Genomic DNA, 26,733 nt, shown 5'->3' with positions numbered 1-26,733 from the left:
CCACCTGGAGTAAATCCAAAAGCTACCCTGCAGTATACAAAGTCATTCAAACTAGCTGCACCTTTACCAGCTTTGATAACACTTCAATGATCAATCATTATAAAACATATCATATTATTCTGAAATGGACCAATCTGCAAAATGACTACTTTTACTGTCGCTACTTTCACTATATTTTGATAATAATACTTTTCTACTTTTACTTGAGGAACATTTGGAATGCAGGACTTTTACTGTAACAGAGTATTCCTACACTCTGGTACTTCTACTTTTACTCAAGTACAAGATCTGAGTATTTCTACTTTTACTCAAGTAGCCTACACGATCTGAGTAGGCTACTTCTACTTTTAATCAAGTACAAGATATATACTTATACCACCTCTGTTTATAGCCTATGAAATAAACGATTAGAAAACGAAGGCTAAAGCTAACGTTAGCAGATAGTGACAATGTATGCTAGTTAGCTACCTCAACGATAATATTGCGACGGGAAAAAAAAACTTTTCAGTGCACATCACGCTCTGCCGCTCCGACAGGGAGCTCTACTCTGAATACCTGAACGGCCCGTTCTAACAACTGTTCACCAGCGGTCCAGTCTGTGCCGCAGTGACTCCGGACGCACAGTTAATATTAACGAACACACCGTAGGTAATGTAGCTGCTGAAGCTAGACCATCATCGCCGAGCAGCAGAGGCTTATTATACATCATGAGCAGAGCCGACAGGCAGGAAGACTCGAGCACACAGCTCGCGCTTCATTATAATATAGAAAAAAAGCTCGCGGCCGCACATTAATCCGGGTCCCAGACCCCCTCCCATACCCCAAAAATATTTTTTGCGCAGATCTACATGAATCACACAAAGGACCTATTTTGGATTCAAAACGGAGAATTTCGCCGAAAGGTGACAAGTTTGCATCCCTGGACAAGATAACCAAAATCCTTGAATCTACACACAGCAAATAAACTCAAATGACACAACGAGATGTAAAAAGGAGATCACACATATAGTCGATATAAAAATGGCTGCTTCAATCTGAAGAGCAACTAAAACAAAACACGGGAGTGTATCTTGTTCTTGTGAACACTAATGTTATCCACAGCATACACAGACACCACAAAGTTCTTAAGGAGAAAACTAGTTGCTAAAACAAAACACGTTAGTGTACCTTGTTAGCTAATGTTAGCTAGCTGACATTAACCTTAAACATTGCACTCATATTACTCACTGAAACCTTGTAAAGCCGGTCCCGCATGCTGGCTTTTAAAGAACCGCTCCCTTTCGTGTATGTACAGCTCTCAACATGCCCAGACTTGTAGTGATTTTCACCTCGTTTTATACTTTTTCGCGTCATTCTGAAAGAAACAGGTGAAATTTACTAACGTGACAGCCATCTTTGTGATGGTGACGCGTATTGTGCGAGACCAGAGACCTGTAGTTCACTGAGCGGTTTCACACCAAAAAAATTGTAACTTCACAGTTTTAAGACACATTTTTATTTTTTTGACTTGCAAAATGTTCTTTTAATTTGACAAACATCATATGTGTCATTCGTTGCACAATTCAAACGTGATCGAAAGATGACTTTTCTCTCTCCATTGACGTCAATGTATAATTTTCCGCTTCCGGGGTCCCATGGGTCGGAAGTAGATGGGCGGGACTTCGCCTCTCTATTGACCAATCAGATGAGGCTCACGTCATGCCCCTGCCAACCTGTGATTGGTCAGGGCCATGCCAAGGGAAGCCAGAGCCGGCTGGCTTCCCTTGCCTCACAATCCAATCAAATCGCATCAACTTAGTGCTGCAGTGACGCGTCCCAAAAAGCGGAAGTAAGCTGTGCTCGGTTTCCCCAGCGGAAGTCCAAAAACGGTTATCGTCACGTGGTTCATGTAGACGAGGATCGTTCCCCGGAAGTTCATGGCGGGCAATGTGAATGCATTGATAACAGGAGATAGAACTACGATTTTTGGTAATTATTAGTGAATAAAGGTTTTGATGTGCAATATTTATACAACAAATCGATATGTGTATGTATTTACATCAATATGTTTGAAAAAATAGAATAGAATTTGCTAATATTAAGTGATAATATTAGGATTAGTGTGAACAACTAGTTTACATGTTAGGCTAACAGTGCCTTGGTTAAAGAGCCTGTTGCTGTTTATAGCTTTGAATTCTTTAAAACCAATATTATCTTCTTAAACTTGTATGGTAGTCAGGAGCATCACTTTCTAATGTTTATTGATATATTTAGAGGGAGGGGATCTAAAGGAACGCTTCAAAATTCAGATTAGATTAATTTCTACCATTTTCTTAAATTCATGGTAGTTTCAGTAATCCCATGGTAATTGAGGACACAAGTTATCTAAATGACTAATGTCATCTTTATGGCTTTCAGAAAGGAAAGGAGACCGACAGGTGACTATCAAAGGACTAGCAGCAGCAGCAGCAGCAGCATGATGATGATGATGTTAAATATGTTGTTTTAGGAACATCCATTGCAAATACATGGAATTCAATAAACATTGAATAGCATATCATGCAGTTTGTCTGTGCCTTTTCCTCTGTGTTGTCCTGGTTTGCTGTGCTGCCTCCTAGTCGCCACCATGGTTTGCTGTGCTGCCTGGGGATGCTCAAATCGCTCCGAGAAAGGAGTACGAATGTACGGCTTCCCCACTGACACAGAGCGCAGGAAAAAATGGCTGGCTCAAGTCAGCAGGAGCAATTTCACGACCAACAGCAAAAAAATATGTGAGGTAATTATATACAAACACTGCATTTGCACTTTTTCACAAAACGAAAACCACACCATTGGGAAAGCTTAATTTTTTGTTTAATACAAAAAAACAGGGAAAGGCTTGAAAAACACTGAGAGTTGAGACTCAGGGTGCAGGGTGAGGGTCTCAGTGCAGGTATTCAGGCTCCATTGAATCCCCCTCTGGTTCTTGTGCTGAAAGAGGGAGTAACAGACAGGAGACAGGGTTATACACACCTATATAGCACACCTATTGGATGAGAAATTGCCTTGGGGAGATAAGGTGTGGTCTTTGTTCCCAACTGAAGTTATGGAACTTTATTATTTGTGAGTTTAACAAAGTATGACAAATGGCATCAGTAACAGATGTGATATTAATTTCTATAAAGTTGTCTCACATTCTTGGTCATATTTTATATACAGTATGTAACATGTCCAGTAAGTATAAAGTGTTTCCTAATACCGTGTATTCAACCACTATGGAATATGTATGTGGGCAGACAAAACTGAGTTGTTCTGTGTGTGAAGTAACCTCAAGTCACTCCGCAGGCACATTTTGATGCAGACCAGTTTGTCAAGACAAAAAAGGGCAAGACTAGGCTGAGAGCAGAGGCTATACCCACCATCTTCGTGCATCGCCCTGTGGTCAAAAAGAGAAGGGGCCCTGCACCACGATTCACCCCGTGACCTGTATCTACAAAGCCCATAGCTCATGATCACAGCTATAGTGTGAAAGGTGACACAGGTATAATAAGTATGAACTCTTAGTAACAAAAGTCATATTTCTTATTTTTAAGTGGTATAATATTTTAAATGTTCGAAAATCTACAGTGCCATGTCTTCTACTTACATTAGTCTCAAAGATTGAGGGAAGAAGGGATGAGGAGACTGAGAGAAAGGAAAGTGAGGGTGAAGAAAGAGAGGACATGGCTAGTGAGGAGAGACAGGGAGGGTGGACACCACCCACTCAGCCAGAAGCCAGTCAGCATACGAGAGAACCAGCAGCCAGTCAGCATACGAGGGAACCAGCAGCCAGTCAGCATACGAGGGAACCAGCAGCCAGTCAGCATACGAGGGAACCAGCAGCCAGTCAAACAGATCTATTAAAAAAATTAAAGAGAAAATTAAAGAGCGAAGAAGGAATCACCAAAAAAGCAAAGTCTGCACTAAGAAAAATCAAGAAGGAAAATGCAGCTCTCAAGAAAACAATGAAAATTAGGGACAACAAATATAAGAAAACGTTTTAAAAAGACCAACTTAAGGCATTAGGCAGACTCACCACAAAGGGGATGAAATGGAACAATGAAACAATTAAGAAGGCTTTAAAAATTCGCTTTGCGTGCAGACCAACGGGTTACAAAACTCTGCAGGAATTGCAGATTCCCCTTCCAGGAATAAGGACACTGCAAAGAAGGATGCAATGTGTTAAGTTTGAGCCTGGTGTGTAACAGCTAACATCACTGCCCCTCCACCTGCCAACATCACTGCCCTCCACCTGCCAGCACCAAGCCAGAGGAGCGCAAACAACAAAAACAAGCAAGGTGTCCCGTCATGTACCTGGACATTTGGGTTGGCAAAATGGAGTAAGAGATGGACTTGAAAAACCTTGGTGGCTCTCTACTCATGTTGTTACAGTTGTCTTGGTTGCAGCTCTCAAGTTTTTTTTTGTTGCCATTTCCACATCTTTAGAAAATATGAAATAAATGAAGTGAAATCAACCTCTTCTCTGGTAAACAAACTTTGATTTCTGTCTTGTGAGTTTGCAGTCTTGCAGTTTTGCTCCTCCACCTGTAACATCACTGCCCCTCCACCTGCCATACAGTAGGTTACTAGCAAGATTACTTATATAATACAGTGATAGAATACATGTTTAGTATGCTTACTTATATAAAACAGTAGTATTAAACTTACCTTGTGCTTTCACTCTCACTTAAGTCCCTCTCCCTTTGCCATCAATCCAAAATCAGCTGAGCTGCAACATTATACAAACAGGTAATAATCAACATAATCACAAGGACACAATATGGCTCTGCTAAAAACACTCACTGTTACACGCACCAAAGTTATATTTATCTAATATTTAACTCCCTCCACCCCCGCATACAATCCCGTTTAGAAGCCCCTCTTCTCTAATTCAACAACGTTGGACGAAATGACATTAAGAGAACGGAATTTAAAATTAAAAGGCTGTTCAACGTGTGTTGCTAACTTGATCCGGTATCCTAGCTTTATCTGTTATCTGTAAACGTTCCCTAAATCTACTAATTTAGGGATAATCCATTGACGTCTTTTAATACACATGTTAATTTGAATCAGATGTACTGATAATATCCGCAATATAAATCTTTAAACTTCTTCTTACCTTTAAAAGTCCGTCACGAACGGTCTATTATGCTGCAACTCTACAGCTCTGCTAGCCTTGGCGCTAACCTCCGGGGAACGATTGAGAGGCTCTATGATCCGCCATTGCTGTAAAAAAGTGGTCCATTGGAGTGAACGGAGATGACGTAACTCTCAGTCTATACGGCGCTGGGTTTCCCTCGACAAAAAAGCAATGGGATTTCTCCATAGGATTTTGGAAAATAGCTCGAAAAAAGGTCAGTGGAAAACGAACCTGTTAGGTAAATGCACGTTTTGTTCAGTCGGATAATATCCACACGTCTACCCTACTTTTATAATTTTCTAATCCTAAATCTAATAGATAGAAGCAGTGGCGTTTTCTCCTGGAGGCCAAGGGAAGCCAGGCTTCCCCTGTTTTTTCGGATTGTAGTTATAATTTTAATAAATAAATGAAATTACTTTGTTTAGTTTTGGAAATTCTTTGTTGTGTGTTGCTGCCGGCCCGTCTCTCCCCCATTCTCATTGAGTATTTTACAAAGATTGAAACAGCGCCCCTCTAGGTGTTATGGTGAAACAGTAGATTGCACTCTCTGTTGCGAGAGGAGGCCAGCCGAAATTTGCTTCCGTTGGTGAAAAAACATGGAGGGATTGACCAATCAGACAAGGCTCACGTCATGCCCCTGCCAACCTGTGATTGGTCAGGGCCATGCCAAGGGAAGCCAGAGGCGGCTGGCTTCCCTTGCCTCACAATCCAATCAAATCGCATCAACTTGGTTCAGTGACGCGTCCCAAAACGCGGAAGTAAGCTGCGCTCGGTTTCCCTCGACAAAATAGCAATGGGATTTCTCCATAGGATTTTGGAAAATAGCTCGAAATCAGGTCAGTGGAAAACGAACCTGTTAGATAAATGAAAAACTTCCGCTGCAGCAGCAACAACAAATACAATCTGATGACAGGCCAATGCCCAAACTGGAGCTGTGTACAGCGAGGAACAAAGGAGCGAATCGGACGTAAAACGGTCTCTAGTTTGTGAATGAATGCTTATTAGAGTTTCGGCTGGAGAGTGCGTGCGGACCTGTCGGTCAGATAACAGGCGTGTGTAAGTCCTGCATCTGTATGATACAAATGTGTGTAAAATGATACCGGGTGCTGTAATCACTCATCTGGTTACGTTATTACATTGACCACCACACCCCGACCCAAAATAAAGGACGTATTATTGGCTTCCCCTAATTTTTTCCCCACGCCACTCTACTGGATAGAAGATAGATAGCGTCACTGCACCACTCTCACCGCCGTTAGAAAGTAGCAAGCAACTGAAGCAAGTGTAATTATGGAGGGTGGAGATTTGGAGTATTTAATCAAAAATAATTGTACTAAACTTCCGCTGCAGCAGCAACAACAAATACAATCTCAGGGTTCCCACGGTACCTGGAAAACATGGAATTATTTTTTTCATTTTCCAGGTATGGAAAAGTCATGGAAACTGAGCAAAAGTGAATACTTACATGGAAATAGAAACAGTTGTCCTGGAAAATTTTATTGGATGAGGTGTAAAATAATAATAAAATGAAACTATTGAGCACAGAATTAAGATGACTTTATAAAAACCCTTTACATGTGAACAGCTTTTACTGTAGATATAAATGGATGATCCCATGTTGTAGAGCATGCTCTTGGCATATACTGCATCGTATATGGTATATTGGATGTTGGATGTTGGAATTTGATGCAGGCAACTTGGTGATATGGACTTTAAAAGTATAGTTTCGGATTGGTGGACTTCAGGAATAATAACGTTACTCGCGATCTCAATAGAAGGGTCAAATACATGCATTTCCCAGCCAACACGGGAGCCTTGACATCTACAGTGAAACTTCTTATGCAAGTTTATCCTCAAATGTAAGTAGCTGTGTTTTAACTGTGGTAAACTTGGGTTTATCAACGTTAGTTAGTAAGCAGTGCAATCTTGCTAACTAGTTAGAATTTGGATTTGTTAATGATGGTTAGCAAGCACATGGAGTGCAATCTTGCTAGCCAACATTCAGTTTGCTAACTAACTAGCTAGTGTTGGCTAGCTTGCATTGCTAGCTAACTACCAATACATTTTCACATTAGGCTGTGACATTACTTCTATACTAGTTGACATGAATAGTCTAGTCTTGATACATTTTGTAACATTCATTCTTATATCTACTTTTAGCTATTTTGTGATTTTTCGTTTTTTTCTTAAAAAAGATTATACTAATAAATAGGAACATTTGAGGTGAGACATTTTTGAAAAACCATTGATCATGCCTAGACTGATTCTATACATCTATACTGTTAAGCTAAGCTTACTAGTGGGGTTGCTGTACTGAGGAACCACAGGGGAACCAGCCTTATGTTTTCCCTTTTAGGTTCATTAGTTTGATTTCCAAAAGATTTTACAGAGTAAGAGTAGGCATATACTCCTTCTACGTTTCATTGACTTTTCCTAAAACCGTGTTATTCACCACATTTAGGGGAGTTTGTTTTGAATTTGGATTCGTTAATGATGATTAGCAAGCACATGCAGTGCAATCTTGCTAGCCAACATTCAGCTTGCTAACTAACTAGCTAGTGTTGGCTAGCTTGCATTGCGAGCTAACTACCAATACATTTTCACATTAGGCTGTGACATTACTTCTATACTAATTGACATTAATAGTATAGTATTGATCAATTTTGTAACATTCATTCTTATATCTACTTTTAGCTATTTTTCATTTTTTTCTTAAAATAAAATGATACTACTAAATAGGAACATTTGGGGTGAGACATTTTTGAAAAATCATTGATCATTCCTAGACTGATTCTATACATCTATACTGTTAAGCTAAGCTTACTAGTGGGGTTGCTGTACTGAGGAACCACAGGGGAACCAGCCTTATGTTTTCCCTTTTAGGTTCATTAGTTTGATTTACAAAAGCTTTTACAGAGTAAGAGTAGGCATATACCCCTTCTACGTAAGACTCATAATCTCAAATGTGTGATGCATTACAGGAGTGAGTGACAATGGCACGCGGCAGATTCAAGTCACATTGGAAAGATGACTCTCAATACAAGGACTGGATTGGAGAGGTACCAGGAGATGTCCACAAGGCTTACTGCAAGTTTTGCCACAAGTCATTTGACATCTGCAATATGGGGGTCGCTTCCCTCAAGAGCCATTCAAAAGGACAAACCCACACCAAGTTAGCTGGACAGCTAAATAATGAAAGAAGAATGACAGATTTCTTGACTACAAAAACAGGAGAGGGAAGAAGCGGCCCAATAAGCCAGGATATCGAAAGTGACAGTCAAGTGCCCAGTACCAGCAGTGAACAGTCTACGGAAAAAGGCTCTGGAGCTCAGGGGAAAACATTTTTTTCAAGCCAAGCTGTATTTGAAGCAGAGTTTCGCTGGGTCATGAAGATGGTCAGGTCACACTTCTCGTTCAACTCCAACTCTGACATTTCAAACACTTTTGCTCAGATGTTCCCAAACAGCGAAATTGCCAAACAATTTACATCTGGCGCAACAAAATCGGCTTACCTTATATGTTTTGGCTTGTATCCTCATTTTAAAGAGCAGCTGATCGAAGACGTAAGAAAAGCAAAGTGTCATGTAGTGTCTTTTGACGAATGCCTTAACAAAGTGACACAAACAGAACAGATGGATATCATTCTGCGCTACTGGAGTGAACGCGAAGGGAAAGTAGCTGTGCGTTACTTCACTTCAGAGTTCCTAGGACACACTCAGGCAGAGAAGCTCTTGGAGAGTATCAACAGATCCCTGTCACCTCTGGACCCCAAGAAGCTCCTGCAAATATCGATGGACGGCCCTACAGTGAATTTGAAGTTCTTAAGAATATTCCAAGAGGACAAGAGCAAAGAGGACCCAGATGCACCAAAGCTCATCAACCTGGGAAGTTGTGGTCTGCATGTTGTGCATGGAAGTTTCCAGACCGGAGAGAGGGAAACAGGTTGGAAAATCGGAGATGCGCTGAGAGCGCTTTGGCAGGTGTTCCATGACTCGCCAGCAAGGCGAGAGGATTTCAGTGAGCCGAATAAAACGGCAAGGTTTCCTCTGAAGTTCTGTGCCACTCGATGGGTTGAAGACTTGCAAGTTGCTGAGCGGGCAATCGAAGTGTGGCCAGCTGTGATGGCGTACATCCACAGCCACAAGAAACTTCCGAAGAGTAAAGTGCCAACATCTGCGTCCTACTTGACAGTCAAGAAGGCAACCGAAGACCCTCTTTTCCTGGCTAAACTTGAGTTTTTCGCTTTTGTTGCAAGACAGCTGAAGCTTTTTTTGAAGGTATTTCAGACAGATGCCCCAATGGTGCCATTCTTGGCAAAGGAGCTCCAAAGCACCCTGACAGGCCTTCTGTCATGCTTTATCAAGAGAGAAGAGCTTGCAAAGATCAAGACACCTCTCCAGCTCACTAAACTGGACCCCCAAGAGAAGCAAATCCCTGTCCCACTCAAACACCTGGACATAGGATTTTCAACCAAGCAGGCTTTGCAGAAGGCATCTGAGAAGCTCCAGGAAAATCGCGGAGTTAAAAAAAAATGTGTCTCCTTACTCGCAATGATCTGCAAGAAAATTATGGAGAGAAGTCCTCTCATGTATCCAGATGTGCGGCATATGAGGTCCCTTGACCCTGTGATGATTGTGACGGAAACCGAAAGTACAACAGCAATGTTTGAGAAACTCCTTCAGGTTCTCCTCAATGCTGGATGGTGCCCTGCCACAGAGTGTGACAAAGTCCTTTCTCAGTATAAAGCATTCTCACTCGATGTCAACCCAAACCACAAAGCAGAGTTCCAAGAATTTGTTTACAGCTGCAGACTTGAAGAATTCTTCGGAAGATATCTCAGTGGCAAAGAAGAGTATGCAGAACTGTGGAACATCATGCAATGTCTCTTCACGCTGTCTCATGGACAAGCTGCAGTAGAAAGGGGGTACTCTGTTAACAAGGATATGCTTGTTGAAAACCTACAGGAGAAGACACTAATAGCAATGCGCTTGGTCCACGATGCAATGGCTGGGCACACAGATGGATCTCTTCCAAAAGACCTCAAGCAACACTGCAGATGAGCAAGGACAAGATATGAGATGTATCTGGAAGAACAGAAGAAGTTGAGAAAGCAAACCCCTAAAGAGAAGAAAAGAAAGGATCTCTCCCAGGAAATCCAGAAAGTGAAAACAAAGCGGCAAAAAGTAATGACTAGCGCTGAAACAATGGAGAAAGAAGCACATGAAATGGCAGTCATGGCAGAGAAGAAGCACGATTTTACACTGCTGTCAAAATCAAATGCCTATCGGAAAGGAGTTGTTGATAAAATGGAAGAGGTGGCAGCTCTAGACAAAGCCCTGAAAGAGCTGCAAGAGTCTGTCAATAAGTTAAAGCAATGAGGTTCGCGCAATAGCCTTTATGGATGTATGAAAGATTGTAATATTTATTGGTCACCCTCCTAAAGACAAATATAACACCATTTTAGCTTATGGATATGACCAATTTTAACTCAAAATAACATTCTGTTTCAGATCTTCAGACTGTAGAGAGGAGGAGGAAGAGGAGTGGAGAGGGGGAGGAGCCAGGAGGGCACAGAAGGAAAGAGGGAGGAGGAAGAGAAGAGGGGCGAAGATGAAAGAGGAGAAGAAGAGGGGGATAAGAGAGTAGAGGATGACAGAGGAAAAGGGAGAAGAGTGGAGAGGAGTTGAGAAGAGTAGGAAGAGAAGGCAGGAGCGAGCACAAGAGGGGAGGTGTGGAGAGAAGAGGACAGGATGAGATAGGAGAGGAGTGGAAGAGAGAACATATATAAATCCCAGTGCTCATGTGTTTCAAAGTTCCAGTTCAATAAATTGTTGTTCATCTACAGCTTGTTGCATTATTTCATGCATTGATATTATCAATAAGACATAATATCTAAGCATTTACAATGTAGACTTGACTGGCACATCTTTTAAATCAAGTAAGTAGTCAGGTGTCCTAGGGGGTTGTGTGTGTGAGGGGAGGGGGGCGCGGATGGGGGCGGAAAGCTTCAGGGGCCTATCGATCATCACTTAATATGGTACCTGGAAAATCAGGAGGTAGCATGGAAAAAAATGTCAAGGCAAGCGTGGGAACCCTGAATCTAATGACAGGCCAATGTCCAAACTGGAGCTGTGTACAGCGAGGAACAAAGGAGCGAACCGGACGTAAAACGTTAAAGGTCTCCTGATTTAGTTTGTGAATGAATGCTTATTAGAGTTTCGGCTGGAGAGTGCGTGCGGACCTGTCGGTCAGATAACAGGCGTGTGTAAGTCCTGCATCTGTATGATACAAATGGGTGTAAAATGATACCGGACGCTATAATCACTCATCTGGTTACGTTATTACATTGACCACCACACCCCCTCCCAACAGAAAAGACGTATTATTGGCTTCCCCTAATTTTTTCCCCACGCCACGCTACTGCGTATCACACTGAATAAACCATAGTGGTGCTCATATATCATTTTCTTTAGGGTATATGAGACACCCAGGACCAAGTCAAGGAGCCCCGCTCATCCTTCTTCCCTCTCTGTGATGGCCAGATGTCAGCAAGTCTTAGAACCAGCAATTTTGGCAGAATGCGGTGAAGGTGGCCACTTTCCAAGTTCCCCTGAAGAATAAAAAGCAGTGCACGGCAACCTGGGAGAAAAAAGTGCAGCAGGCTTCTTATTTAACGAGTGACAGGCTCGGGGGGCGTTGATGGATGAGGAGCTACGCCTGTAGCAAGTTATTATGACATAATGGATATGAATGGCTGAGTAGATTTACATTAAAGGCACTCATACAGACTCATATTTGGCCCTGGACACATTTGAAGTGAAGGACTGTTTCCAACACATTGCCTCACTTACAGGATTGGTCTTCCTTAGATCTGCATGAGTTAGTCTGCATGTGTAAACAGGACAAAGAACAACAAGTATGCAGTGAGTCAGTCACTTGACTGATCATGTTTTGTCTTTAAATATTCATGTCCCTGGCTATAAAAATGCTATTTCTTTCAGTGTCAACAATGCCAAATTGTTCCCTTTATAAATGGTTTGGTCTTTAAAATTGTAAACAATGTCCATCAAGGTTTCGGATGTTTTCATTAACCATTTAAATGTTCTGTTCAGCTCGACCAAAAGTCCATAAACAAAACATATTCATACATAAAATTGCAAATTTGTATATCTAAAAAGCTAGAACAAATATATGTTTTAATTTTTTTCTAAAATGAATGTGTTGATTAATGAGTCAATTATGAAACTAATTGTTTCAACTTTAGCATTAATATATTGTTTTTACGCAGTTTTTTCATCATGCCTTTTCAAATAGAGCTGCATCTCACTTCTTTAAATGGTATTTCATTTGTCTTTTTTCCCCTCTCTGCCCCAGTGCTGCTCGGCCTTCCTCTCTCTGAAGGTGCGCTGCGGGGACAGGGAGGCTGAGGTCAGATCACTGAGGGGTATGTCCAGCTGCTGATTGGCTGAAGGCTTGTACATGAGGTGGAAGATAAAGCCGTTGGAGTATAGGAAGCAAAGTAAAAATAACTAGGAGTACAGAATAACTAGATGAAAATGTTGCAACGCAGTGATGAATTATAGAGATTGTCCAATGCGTTGTAGAAGTGAGAGCTGACATGGAGTCAGAGTTACAGATGCAGCAAAACATGTTGGAATATATCGCATCATACTATGTTTCATTGAAGCTGCGACACAACATTTAGCAAAAATAAATGAGATGTGTTTACTCCATGACCTTCTGCTGGACTATCTTTTATGTTTTTAAAGCACTTTTGACATACATTTGAACAAGAACTGTGTCAATCCACACAGATTCAGACATGTATTACTTCCTGCATTTTTGTGAGTCACTTTCTTTATATCAAAGAGATTCAAATCAAATTAAAGAATTGCCTCTTAGGTTAACTGCAGGTGTTTCCTGTCATGACCTGTTTGGTGGAGTGATAGAAATGTGCAGCTGCCATGAAGCCCTTGGTCTTACAAATCGCTTTTATATGAGCCTTTTACAACAAAAACATTTGGTGGATTAGGTAGAATTTAGATTGAATCCAAGTCCAGTAACAAATGCATTTTTAAAATGTATGTTTATCATCTTGAATGATTTTTTATTTGGCTCAAATTTGACTAAAGTAAAAAAAGAACGATGAACCAATCAGTTTTGTCAGTGGAAAAGACAAAGGATTCATGTTCAGAACCTGCAGGTGCAGAGTCAGCCCTCCACACACAAGGAGTGAAACATTCCTGTGATTACACATTTGAGAATAGCTTTTCTGCTATGAATTGAATCATTCCTCAGCTCCAGGTTGCCGGGTCTACAGGTGGTGTAAGACCGTTTTAAACTCCCTCACCATGGCAGCCGGTTGTCTCCTCCGTTTCTGCGCAGCGTGCAGTGGAAAGGGTTGATGGTGGGTCGGGACACAGCCCCCCCCGGTGGCCTCCCTCATCACCTGATCACTGCGCTCACATCGCAGCTCGCCCATCTCACAGAAGAAGGTGGGGACCCTCAGAGACTGATGGACACAGCGCTGTCAATCAGGCTGGGAGTTGTGCAGTGGAACGGTGATTTCATTAAAAAGGCCCATTTGAGTTACACCTCTAAATGATTGTCAGTTACAGGATGGTTCCCATATCGGCTGATTATCAAAGTTATTTTTGATTCTGCAACCTATTTACGTTCCCCATTTTGGCAGGCCTAACTCTTAAATGGTTTCTGTTTCCTGTGGATAGTGGCATTTGACCGGCTTTGTCCATGTGTAAAATGGGCTTAGTCAATATAGGAGACCAAACAGTGTACAGTGTAACATGGGCATATTATGGGTGTAATAATGGTGAAACATGGGTGTAATAATGGTTTTCTAATGTGTAATGTGGGTGTAATAATGGTTTTCTAATGTTTAATGTGGGTGTAATAATGGTGTAATAAGTGTAATTACGGTATACTATGGGTATAATGGTGTAACATAACTGTAATATGTCTATTAACAGAGTTATATGGGTGTAATACGGGTGTAAAAACTGTGTAATAGGGATATATTTTTGTGTAATATGGGTGTAGTAAAAGTACAATATGGGTATCATTTAGAAAATAGCAATACATACATTTTCGAAAATATTTATATATGATTGCCCAGTTAAGGGTTAACACTACCCATATTTGCAATGGTTGGTAGGACTGAGATCAATGTGGTCCCAGCCCAGTCCATTGTCTTAAAATCACAAACTGTATTTTTGACATTTCTGCTATTGCTGAAGAAAAGATTCAGGCTGAAAAATACCAGAATTTCCAATGACTTTTTTTTAATGACAATGTGATTTGTTTTGTGAGCCGCCCTAATAACCATTGTTGTGTGTTTCTTGTATTTGTAACCTGGAGTTTTGGAAGAGTGCTCAACCAAGAGTCATTTTGCAGGAAGGCAGGCTGGAAACCTGTGGACGAACAAACACAGATCATAGAACAGAAGCTCACAGACAAAGGCTTAAGAAGTGAGCTTCCTTCCCACTATTCAACAACCGACAATACATTTATCATTCAAATAAACACATGAATAAAACTAAAACAAGCAGCCAGTTTACAGTCACAGTCACAGTCACAGTCACACACACACACACACACACACGTCAAAATGAGTTGGGGTTGTTTGTAGTTACAAATTAAGTTGGATGTTGTGGTGGTCGTGTCGCTGATCTTTATGCTGCAGACCCTGCATACCTCTTTTTAGCGTCATCGACAAAATAATCCTTGAACCCAAACTTGACTATTTGTGGAGTAACGCTAGCCGCTGCCATGTTAACTGAAACTCCTGCCATCTAGTGGGTTGCCAGGTTTGCGCGCACAGGTCAGATTTTGTGACACGGAAAAGATCCTCGAAAAGCGTAAGAAGCAAGACAAACTGCTCATCACTCACCGCTCTGGCCTCCGTTTTCCTCCGCGCATTGGGCTGAGACATGATCTCTGTAAATGTTGCCTTTACTGCAGGCAGTGATTTGCGGATAGCCACCAGCGCTGTATATTGACATGACCAGCGTGTTTCCGATAGGTTCTTAAGTTCAACTTGTTGTGAAGTTGGCTCCCTTTCTCTCTGTTTCTTTATGAAAATATCATGGGCGACTGAGTTGGCGAAAAAGTTGTACAGCATTTGTACAGTTTCAAAAAAGTAGGCTGCTGCTTCAACGTTGCGGACCACATCAACCAACACAATAACCAACAATACAAAGCATTTGGCACCTCCTTTTTAAACTTCTGCTGTACTCCGTTCTTGCATCCCGACATGACAGCAGCCCCATCGTAACACTGTCCAACACACATGTGTGGGTTGATGTTGCATAGGCTGAGCGTCTGTTTGATGGTACTGAGGAGCAAGTTGGCATCCAGGCCCTCTGTGCGTCTGAAGTGCAGGAATTCTTCACGCACTTGTTCTCCTTTTATATAACGTACAATGATTGACAGTTGCTCGCTTTTACTCAACATCTTTGGTTTCGTCAACCATTAGGGCGAAACATTCAGCTTCCCTAATTTCTGCACTTAATTCACTTCGGACCATATCTGCCATTATCTGGAAAATCTCGTTTTGGATGTCTTAATTTGTGTATTTAGCATTTTGAGGATTGTCGTTCAGTTTCATTGCTATAGTCACGTCAAAAACACCAATTAAGTGTAGCAGCTCTCGGAATTTTCCCCTATTAACGGAGTTCTCCTCACCCTCCTGCTCCTGGTGACCTCGCTGTGCAATACCTTGACATGCAGTATAACGTAAGGACATCACCACGGCCTTCATGTACTCACGGTTTTCTTTCATAAGTTTTAAATGACCTGCATCAATCATGTTTCCCAGTCTTGGGCCATCTTTCGTTGTCTGTTTAAATTCAGCCCATGCCTTCAAACCTGTGTGCTGCACTCCCGTTGTGTTTTTTGAAAGCTCCTGTTGCATTTTTCCAGTTTTTAAATCCACTGGTAAAGACTCGCTTCCCAGCACCCAAAAAATGACGACAGGCAAAGCAAAACACTTAGTCAGTTTCAACTGAATATTCGACCCAGCTGTATGTGTCAAACCAGGCCCCATTAAAAGACCGTTGGTGGCTTCCAATCTGTCTTGACGGATAACTTTTTCGAATTGGACGTTTTGGTCCATCTCCGGGTCCTTGGCTAATGTCGCTAGCAGCCTCAGTTGCCGTGAGACTGACTGTTGAGCGGCCCGACCAAGCAAGGAGGCAGAGGCAGAATTTCCAAAAATATAACCCGACGTGGGCATTTATTAAAACAATGTGCACAAAGTTCACACAGCCTCAATCCTGCTGCTGTTCACGCGAGCCCAGCCTGCAGCCACCAGGATCTCACACACACTACCAACCCAACAAGAAACAGCACTTAAATACAAACACAGACTAACAAGACACAGGTGAGGGGGGAGCAATTAGACACAGGTGAGGGGGGAGGAGCAAACACAGGGCACCAGGTGAACACAATTGGGTAATCAGTAGGAGGGAACACAGAGACGACCGGAAGCAACAGACAAGATGGGGGTGAACACTTATACCATTAAATAAATACTACATCAATAAATTATATAAACATGTTCACGAGAGCTCTGGTAATGGCGTCTCGTCGTTACATTCCCCCCCTTCTCTCCTAAAGCGCACCGTACCTCAATTTTCATCATTGGCCCACTTACAGTGTCTTAACAGTCTTGGCTTCCTTCAAGTCCTTGAGCTTCTAGAACGGACATAATAGATCCCTCCCCTGAGGCTATGGACACACCAGATCCCTCCCCGAGGCTATGGACCTAATATATCCCTCCCCTGAGGCTATGGACACACTAGATCTCTCCCCTGAGGCTATGGACACACCCTCAAACGTCGTCAAACATGTCGTGCTGCCACCCATCCGGAAGCTGTCCCGGCTCGCTGCAAGGCGCTGGTCCGCATCGAGCACGACCCAGGTCCTGCAGACTCCCCAGGGGTCCGGGTGCGCCTCCTCGGCCTGCAAACGCCGCTCCAATGGCCCGCTCGTCTCCCGTCTCCTTCTGCTTGTCTCCCGTCTCCTGCTGCTTGTCTCTCGTCTCCTGCCGCTCCAGCAGCCGTGGCCCCCTGGTCAGTTCCAGGCATAGCCACCCCCAGCCGCGGTTCCTCTCTTTGGTCCCTCTTCTTTCCTCTCGTCAATTTTACCTCCTCACTTGATCGAATCCCACTTCTGAAACCAATTGTGAGACTGACTGTTGAGCAGCCCGATCAAGCAAGGAGGCAGAGGCAGAACGTCCAAAAATATAACCCGACGTGGGCATTTATTAAAATAATGTGCACAAAGTTCACACAGCCTCAATCCTGCTGCTGTTCACGCGAGCCCAGCCTGCAGCCACCAGGATCTCACACACACTACCAGCCCAACAAGAAACAGCACTTAAATACACACACAGACTAACAAGACACAGGTGAGGGGGGAGCAATTAGATACAGGTGAGGGGGGAGGAGCAAACACAGGGCACCAGGTGAACACAATTGGGTAATCAGTAGGAGGGAACACAGAGACGACAGGAAGCAACAGACAAGATGGGGGTGAACACTTATACCATTAAATAAATACTACATCAATAAATTATATAAACATGTTCACGAGAGCTCTAGTAACGGCGTCTCGCCGTTACAGTTGCTATAGTAAAAACATGGCGGCAGGTCAATCAGGTGCGGTAGTTGCTCTGCTATTGTACACGCTACTTTAAAAAATTGTACAACCGGTAAACGTCAATGCAATTCAGCAATCACTCAACAACAAATATGCGAATACAACTGTCAACTATGAAGATCCGATCCCTCATGGGACTCATCAGTACAAACAAACAAACAAGGTCCACTTTGTGTTTGGGTATGGGGAATACGTCCTGGGTGCTCCCCTCCAATTTCCACAGTGGTACAACCCAAGGAAGAAAACAGCCAAATCATCATGCAGGCGACACAGCAACAAGGCTGTGATAATAGCCATCTGTCTACTTCTATCGGAGGATATTCATCAATGTCCTGGCCCGACATCAAACGAAGCAAGCTTCGCTGACAGTGTCACCTGTAACTCTACTTCCCTCTACTTATGCTCCATAAACTATCAGCAAACTCACCTAGTTCAACCTGCACCCTCCCTGAGCACCACGGAGGATCCAGCAGTCCTCCAGCTGCAACATCCAGACACCAGCCTGGGGTGGCCCAACGAGGGTGATCCAGCCAGGCGCCTACTCCCCCTGAGCAACACGGACGAGCCAGAGGTTATCCAGCGGCGTCTCTTCACCATCCAGTGGCAACAATCCAAGGAGGTCGACAGATATCCAGAGTCGAACATACATCGGCAAAAACGGGAGCATTCTCCGCTACTATTGGAATCCCTGCCCGCGGGTACGCGCGAACTGTCGCCGGGGAATTCACCGCCAGCAGTGATTTCTTCGCCAAGAAGTCTTGCAGCGAAAATGACAACACCTCCGACGGTTCCAGCAAGTAATAACAGCGTACAGTATGTACAGGTTTGGTTCCACACAACGTTTCACACAGTGACAATGACTGCAGGATAACACCGCTCAAATATGTGTACTCTAATATCAAGCGTGGTAGGGTAGTAAACAGAGCAATCCAAATGAACCGGAAGTGGAAAGTCGTCCAAACTGTAAACAATGCAAGAATTATTTGGGACCCGAAGGTAAAACCAAAGGGTATATTAGGTGGACACCTAAATATACGAAGCTTAAAATCTTGTCTAAAAAGTGACTAGATAAAGAATATGTTACTAGATTCTAATTTAGATTACCTCGGTTTAACAGAAACTTGGCTTACAGACAACTCCCCATCTGCCGTCGTTACAATAGCTACAGGAGGGACCGAATGCACACTAAAGGGGGCGGTGTTCTAATTTTCGTGAGAGACACCATCCGTTGCAATGAGATTTTATGGCAAGACCCAATCGAACTAGAATGTGTAGGCCTAAATATGATCCTGTCGCCTCAGATGTCCTTTACTTTAATAGTAATTTATCGACCACCTTCCTCAAATGTTAGCTTCTATGATCAATTCAAGAAGGTTTTATGTCAATGTGATTTTAAGAAAGAGGTCATTGTAATGGGTGACTTAAATCTGAATTGGGAAAATAAGTCATCAAGGAAGAAGCTTAAGCAAATTACTGATAGTTTTAATTTGACTCAAATCGTTAAAGGGCCAACGCGAATAACAAACAGCAACAGTACCCAGCTTGACCTAATTTTAACAAATAGACCTGAAAGGATTACAAAATCATACAATATGGTAACAGGGCTGTCGGATCACAATATGGTGCTGGTATCTAGAAAACTAACTGGCAAACGGTGCACTGCGTATGCAGGTAATAAAGAATCCTTTGGCATCCCAAAAAACAAGCAAGAAGACTTCAGATTTACTATACAAAACTTAGATTGGGAAGATCTAATCACTTGAAAATGATTTAGAAGTAACCAGTCAAAACTTTACGGGAAAACTACAGGCCACAATCAATGAATTTTCAATCATGATAAAACATAAAAATAAGAAACAGACTCTCCCCTGGATGAACGGACATGTCAGAAATGTAATGAAGCAGCGAGACAGTGCCTTAAAAACTGCCATAAAATCAAAGATGTCCCATGACAGACATACATTTGCAGGGCTAAGAAACAAGACAACAAGGGAACTAAGAAAAGCAAAAGGGGACTTCTTTATCACAATTATTGAAAATGCTCAGGGCAACTCAAAAGCTATATGGAGCCAAATAAAAAAATGAAGTGGTCAAAACACTACGACAGCCAAGCCAATTGAATTGAGGGTTGAGGGCAAAACTCTCCAATGCCCAGCTGATGTAGCAACTACACTCAATTATTATTTTGTTGAGTCAGTGGCTACCATGGCCAGTAGCTTCATAGCTCAGGAAGTTAATGCACTCCAGACTGTCAACACTAGCAAACCCCAGCAGCTGTTCTAAAATCAGTGTCTGAGACAGAGGTTGCGGAAGTAATTGCCAATCTGAAATCCTCAAGGGCTATGGATATTTACGGTATGGACACATTCATGCTGAAAGACATTAACTCCTCAATTGTTAAGCAACTAACGCATATCATTAATATCGCAATCAATCAAGGGAGTTTTCCCAATCAATGGAAGCCTGCTGTTGTGGTCCCGTTATTCAAAGGTGGGGACCCTCTCATGACATCCAACTATAGGCCCATCAGTATCTTACCCATAGGATCCAAGGTATTTGAGAAATTGATTGCCAAACAAATCATCAATCATATCAACAACAGCTCCTTTCCACTGCAATTTGAATTCAGGGCTAATCACTCAACAGAAACAGCGACATGCTTCTTCATGGAGAAAGTTAAGGCATCAATGGACAGGGGTGGGGTTGTGGGGGCCGTGTTCCTTGACTTACGGAAAGCTTTTGACACTGTTAATCACAACATCTTATTGCAAAAAATACTCAACTTAAATTTTTCTATAGAATTCACCAACCTCTTTAATTAGTATCTTTCATCCCGCTCCCAATGTGTTCAAATTGAGAACCATAAGTCTAGTGCACTATGTTTGTCAACTGGGGTACCGCAGGGTTCTGTATTGGGCCCAATCCTGTTTAGTATGTACATAAATGATCTGCCTTCTGTGTGTGGAGAATGTGATGTATTAATGTGTGCTGATGATACAGTTGTTTTTACTCATGGCAAAACCGCAGAAGAGGCTGCTACTAAGGTCACTGATGTGTTGGAGAATATTACATCCTGGCTTAACAATAATTGTTTGCAACCAAATGTCTCAAAGACAGTGTGTATGTTCTTCTCCAAGGGCCACAGCATTATAACATAACAAGATGTATTTTTTTTTTTTCTGGAAGGAGACTTCAGGTTGTCTCGGAGTACAAGTACTTAGGAGTACATATTGACACAAACCTCAGTTTCAAAACCCATATCAAAAAGGTCTGCAATAAAGTAAAGTTCAATCTGTCAAATTAGAGATACATTAGAAACTTCCTATCATCTGCAGCAGCTAAACTATACCTTCACTCAATGGTCCTCTCCCACATCAACTACTGTCTGATAAGCTGGTCTAATGCACACTCTACAGCTCTAAAACCACTGGAATCACTGTATAAACAAGCACTCAAAACACTAGACAAAAAGCCATTCCGGTATCATCATTGTCACATTGTTAAAAAATATAATCTGTTCAGCTGGGAAAATCTCATAGTTTACAAAAATGTCTGCTTAGTTTATAAGATCACTCGTGGGTTGGCTCCTTCTCCTCTGGCTTGCTTCATCAACCTAAAGTCCACCTCAACCAGGGCTACTACTGGTGCGGCTAGGGGAGACTGCACCATCCCATTTAGGAAAAGCGCATTCAGCCAGGCTGTCTTTTCATTCCACGCATCCCATCAATGGAATTCAATACCACAGCCAATAAGAGAATCCTCATCCTACTACACATTCAAGCACAGTATTAAAAAGTGGCTCATTGCAAACCAACAGTGTCAGCACTGATGTGTGGGTGTAGGTGTGTGTATGAGTGCGTATTGTAAATGTTTTATTTATTTATTTATTATCATGACTTGCTTTTATCTGTATTCAGTGATTTCATCTATTGTAAATATGTACAATGGTATAACAATGTTGTGGCATTTTTTATTATTGCTTTTAGGATGTCTATCACCATCTGGCATAGGGACTATCGATGAAAACTAGCCTTTTGGCTAATTCGATTACTTTTACATGTTTTTAATATGTTGATTAATGTACACTGTCCCTTGTTTTAAATAAATAAATTCAATTCAATTCAGTTCCTTGGCTGATGTCGCTAACGTTAGCGGCTTCCTGCTCCACATTTTCCTCATCTTCGCCACCTCTGGCCTCTCCAATCCCATCGGGATTTTCGCAATCCGTGTTCTCAACATGCTACTTTAACATAATTTTTCATGGTCGGGCTGATGTAGGGCTAAGCCATTTCTTGGTATGGCTATAGCCTACCCCAGCCATAACCTGGCACCGCCACTGGACGAGCATAAGTTTCACTTTCCTTTTTTATTTAAATTCCAACTTTGGTCATGAAGAATATGTTTCTCTGTTGTCCACGGTGCAGAGTCTCTAGATGAGTTTACAGTAGTGCCTCCTTCTTATTATACATCCATGTTGTAGTCCACTGTATAGAAAACTGTAGTTTCCATAGTCTCCCCACAGCAGCAGACGCACATTTATGACCTCCACTGGTGCATCATAAACAGGATAGTGAAAATAGTGAAAGTGCAGTCGGATTCTCTAAAGTACCGCAGTCTCTTCTCCTAAGTCCTTTTGAATTCTCCTATCGACTATCCGTTAACCCCGTGACGTTTCACAAAGAGGTCAAGGAATAGATGATAGGGTTAGACGTTAGGAGCTGAATTTTTGACTATTCGTCTGCAACCTCGTCGTTATTTTCTTTCTCACGCTGCGCCTCCCCTGAAGCTCTCTGGCGCCCCCCAGGCGCCCCTCACACTTTGAAAACCACTGACTTAGACTAAAGTTAACTATCTAAACACTCAGAGTCCTTTAGTTCACTGAGCCTCTCAGTCTGACAGGAGAGGACTCTCCTCCACTTTGTTGTTGAAAAAACTCCCTAGCACCAGAAGCTAACAACTACGATCTCCGGTACCGGTGCGCTCTCTCTCTCTCTCACTCGCGCACAAACACAAAATGGCTCGTTTCACACACACACACACACACACACACACACACACACACACACACACACACACACACACACACACACACACACACACACACACACACACACACACACACACAGAGCCGAGCTTTAATGAAACACAGAGACCCAGACGTAATAGTACCGTATCATATTATTTTTTAATCAATAATTTTTCAAATTATGATTTTTCTTTTTTTCTTTCTTTAATTACCATTTTTCCTCCTGGTCTCTCGCTGTCCCCCCCCCCTGTCATGCCCCTGCGCCCCCCACTTCGGGAACCACTGGGTTAGGTGAAAACACAGCATTTTGTTATATATATACTGTATATATGTAATATATTTTATTTTATTGTCAATGCCGTTTACACTGTATATATTCATCTGTTTATAGCCTATTTATAATTATTCTATTTATAAAGATTCCATGTATAATTATTCTCATGTAGACTCCTGCACTGTTATTTTGCACTTCTGGTCAGATGCCTAAACTTACATTTCGTCACAAGTACATGCACTATGTAATGACAATAAAGTTGAATCTGAGTCTGAATTTTGTAAAAAGCCACTATAGAAGATTCTGACTAAGTTAATAAAATACTTTAGAAGGCAATATAACGGCAGTTAAATCTCACCCAGAAGGTGACTCCCTGTAGGACTCGATGAGTCGATGATGCACACCCTGTTTCCTCAGGGTGTGCATATCTGGAACTGAGAGAGGAGGGACAAAAACACACAGCCACACCAACACAGACTTTTATTCTAAATGAATGTATTTCGTACTCTAGCATTACTTCAAATCGCACTGTTTTTATATATTTAATACAGCCTTAAATCAAGTTTCAGCCTTAAACCAATCCCTCGCTCCTCCCTTGTTTAGAGGTTATCCCTGTGGAACACTCACATTGCCTGGGCAGCAGGGAGGTGATGATGTAGTAGATGGAGAGGGTGGAGCTGAGAAGGGGGGCCATGACAGAGCTCAGACTGAGGCCCCTCCACTCATAGTACTGACGCCACGACACTGAGAGGAAGTACAGCACACGCATTAGTGCTAGAATCTCTATCATTGTGTGAGTCAAACCCTTGTGCCTCACTAGACACATTTTCCTCTTTTATTATATGTTTCATTCTCATGGCTGTTGGTGGCTATGGTGTGAGTTTAATTCCGAACTTCAGCTCCTATAATTCTCTAGTAAACTTTGTAGCCAAAATACAGACACTCAGACAGATAAAGACTAAAATGTCCCCATTGAAACCCAACAGGCTCCAAATCTAAAGCCATTTTAAATCTTGGATTTTAGAATTGTGGCTTTTACTATTTACTATCCAATTGGGCCCTTTCCATCGATGCAATCCACTAATGTCAATGTTGTTGCAATCCATTGAAATATCCCAGAATGTGGGAGGGAAAAAAGAACATGAGTAAAAAAGAATTACATTTGTGTGTTTCTTATCCTAAAAACGTGAATATGAACATTTAGTAGTTAGGATCAGGAATTGTTGTTGGTTTGAATATTTAACTCAGCCTAAATGGAAAATAATATATATATAATATGTAACATTCGTGACAGTTCTTGAAGCATCTTTAAAGTGAGGCACGAGGGTTCATTTGATAGAAACATATTCAGTTCAGATGTTCTCCTACCGAGGGGTTCACTGGGGCTGGGGGTGTTGTTGGGGTCTGGTCCACACATCAGTATTTCTGCTTCCTGTTTGAGAGGCTGGCTGTGACCTGGACACACATTGATGACATAACATGTATACATCTCCTTCTCTTTATTCTTATTTGTTACATCGCTGTATATTTTTACCTTCCAGCCAATCACAGAAGGAGTCTGCGCAGACGGAGTGAACCAGCTGACTCCAGTGCAGCAAGTAGCTGCTCACCAGTTTGTTTTTGAACTCCTCCAAACTGAAGTCCTCAGATGTGAATTCTACAAGGAGAAAGGAGAGGTTTAAAGTCAAATGGGAGATTGAAAGGGATGGAATAATAGCTTTTTACTGACGGAAAAAAGGAAACCAAAGAGAAGAGGAATTTTAAGTAACTTTAAGTAACTTGTATTATTTACTCCTGCAGCTTAAATAGACACATGCAATAAAGTATAATGTGCCATATGATTCTAAATCCTGCATGTTAGCATTACGGCCCCTACACACGGCGGCGTGCGTTGTGGGGGGTTAAACTCGACCAACAATCAATCAGATTAATCTCCCGCCCCAGACACACAAGCACGCGGTTTGATTGGCTAGAGCTTGTACTGGCATATGATTTGATTGGCTGACGCCTCCGTCGAGGCGTCAAAAGTAGAACATTGCTCTACTTTTGCAGCGAGCACTGCGAGAGAAGCTACGCTTTGCTCCCACAATGCAGTTCGGCGAATCGTGACGTCACCCCATTCAAAGTGAATGGGCTGAAGCGTTGAAGCGGCAACGCACGCCGCCTTCGTGTAAGGGCCGTTACGGCCCGTCCACACAGCAGCTTAAAAAAAATCTTCCAACGCTTCTCTGCCCATAGCCGTGGGAATATGTTTCAAATGGGGGGTGCTGTGGGGATGACACCAGGGCTGGTTCTGACCAATTTGCTGCCCTATAGGCAAGATTTTAGCTGGCAAAGAAAAACCTCTACAAAAGACCAATACACTCGATACCTACCACGTTTATTATTTGTCATCACCCATGTGGTTTATTTACATGTGCATAATGCTAATAGGTTAGCGTAGGATTAGCTGTTTGATTTGTATGCTCATGTACAGTTGTGTTCTCGTCTCCCTTACTGGATAGTTTGTTTGCATTTTATGGGGGCAAATGATAGAAAAAAAACCTTATCATTTGTGTTGACGTTAACTAAAGGGTGCAATGGGGCAACTTACTGTTTGCAAAGAAACTCTAACTGACTTATTTTTGAAATATCAGCATGCAGTAAATCATACTGAAAGTGAAAGAAGGAAGAATGGATTGATTACTTTTGAGTGCACACATGTTACAGTGTGCCTGACATTAACTGTATTGAGTTTGCTGTTGATGTTATAAATTACATTGTAACTTCCAACATAAAAAAAAAAGAAAAAAAAAAAGACCAATACACTACAAAAAGAGAAACATATTGACATGGTGGACATCTTATATAACAAGGCTTCACATTTATTTAGTATTATAACATGTTTTAATTGGGGGGGTGTACTTCACATCCTCTAGGGGGGTCCGGGGGTATCCCCCCGGGAACATTTTTTTAACATTTTAAAGTAAAATGCTTCAATTTGGTGCACTTTGAGCGCCCAATTAGAGACTGATCTAGGGGATACAACTCTAAACACCCATGTGAAAAAGATCGGTTTGTATGTGAACATTTCCAATAACCTACCATAGCCAATAACAAATACATGTAACTTATTTTATTTGTGTTGTTCATTCATATCTTATTTTACCAGTTAACATTTATTTATTTATGTATATTTTTAAATCTCTCCAGTTTTAAACGATATTTTTGGTTTACTGTCCTATAGTATACATTGGAATGATTTCAAATCTGTTTTTATTTATCCTAATAATTATAAAGGTGTCCCTTTGAAGTATTTGCTTACATAACTTGTGATCAAAACGTTTGAGACCCACTGAGATAACTTAGACTAAAGTGAACTATCTAAACACTCAAGAGTCCTTTACCTCACTGAGCCTCTCAGTCTGACAGGAGAGGACTCTCCCTCCACATTATTGTAGAAACAGCTTCTTATGTCCGTTAGCGCAGCAGAAGCTAACAACAATCCCCGCCGGTACCGCGGTATCCCCTCTTTCTATCTCTCTCACTTTGGCTGCGGGCGCCTGCTAAGCCAACATCCTCCACTTTCATCACTTACAGCGCCCATCGTACAGGGCAAATGGAAAATGTAACCGGGGT

General features: G+C 42.0%; 1 protein-coding gene and 1 long non-coding RNA gene across 3 annotated transcripts; one reads left to right on the top strand and one right to left on the bottom strand.

The window, feature by feature from the left end:
* Positions 1–1,856: 1,856 nt before the first annotated feature.
* Positions 1,857–11,217, top strand: LOC307033855 (uncharacterized protein). 2 transcript variants are annotated; one of them, XM_079672491.1, is made up of 4 exons: positions 1,857–1,968; positions 2,398–2,417; positions 2,598–2,755; positions 10,648–11,217. In XM_079672491.1, exons 1-4 carry the CDS (start codon positions 1,917–1,919, stop codon positions 10,781–10,783), a joined length of 366 nt encoding a protein of 121 aa, XP_079528617.1. In that variant the 5' UTR covers positions 1,857–1,916; the 3' UTR covers positions 10,784–11,217. The 2 variants fall into 2 exon arrangements, with proteins under 2 accessions (XP_079528617.1, XP_079528618.1); XM_079672492.1 differs by lacking the exon at positions 10,648–11,217 and adding an exon at positions 8,119–9,607.
* Positions 2,802–5,234, bottom strand: LOC307034485. The gene is made up of 3 exons (XR_013806933.1): positions 5,117–5,234; positions 4,034–4,726; positions 2,802–3,854 (listed from the first exon to the last, which is right to left on the bottom strand). It is a non-coding gene; the product is annotated as an uncharacterized lncRNA (long non-coding RNA).
* Positions 11,218–26,733: the final 15,516 nt, after the last annotated feature.

Source organism: Notothenia rossii (assembly GCF_949606895.1).
Source record: "Notothenia rossii genome assembly, chromosome: 3".
NCBI classification, from domain to species: domain Eukaryota; kingdom Metazoa; phylum Chordata; class Actinopteri; order Perciformes; family Nototheniidae; genus Notothenia; species Notothenia rossii.
The sequence above is the reverse complement of the archived record's forward strand: the minus strand, read 5'-3'. Positions and strand labels throughout refer to the sequence as shown.

What these genes read in the sequence shown, in the direction of transcription:
- LOC307033855 (XM_079672491.1), top strand. Translation starts at nt 1,917, where the DNA reads ATGGCGGGCAATGTGAATGCATTGATAACAGGAGATAGAACTACGATT. An exon ending in AGATAGAACTACGATTTTTG is followed by an intron (nt 1,969 to 2,397) that starts GTAATTATTAGT and finishes TATGGCTTTCAG; the next exon opens with AAAGGAAAGGAGACCGACAG. An exon ending in AAAGGAAAGGAGACCGACAG is followed by an intron (nt 2,418 to 2,597) that starts GTGACTATCAAA and finishes GCTGCCTCCTAG; the next exon opens with TCGCCACCATGGTTTGCTGT.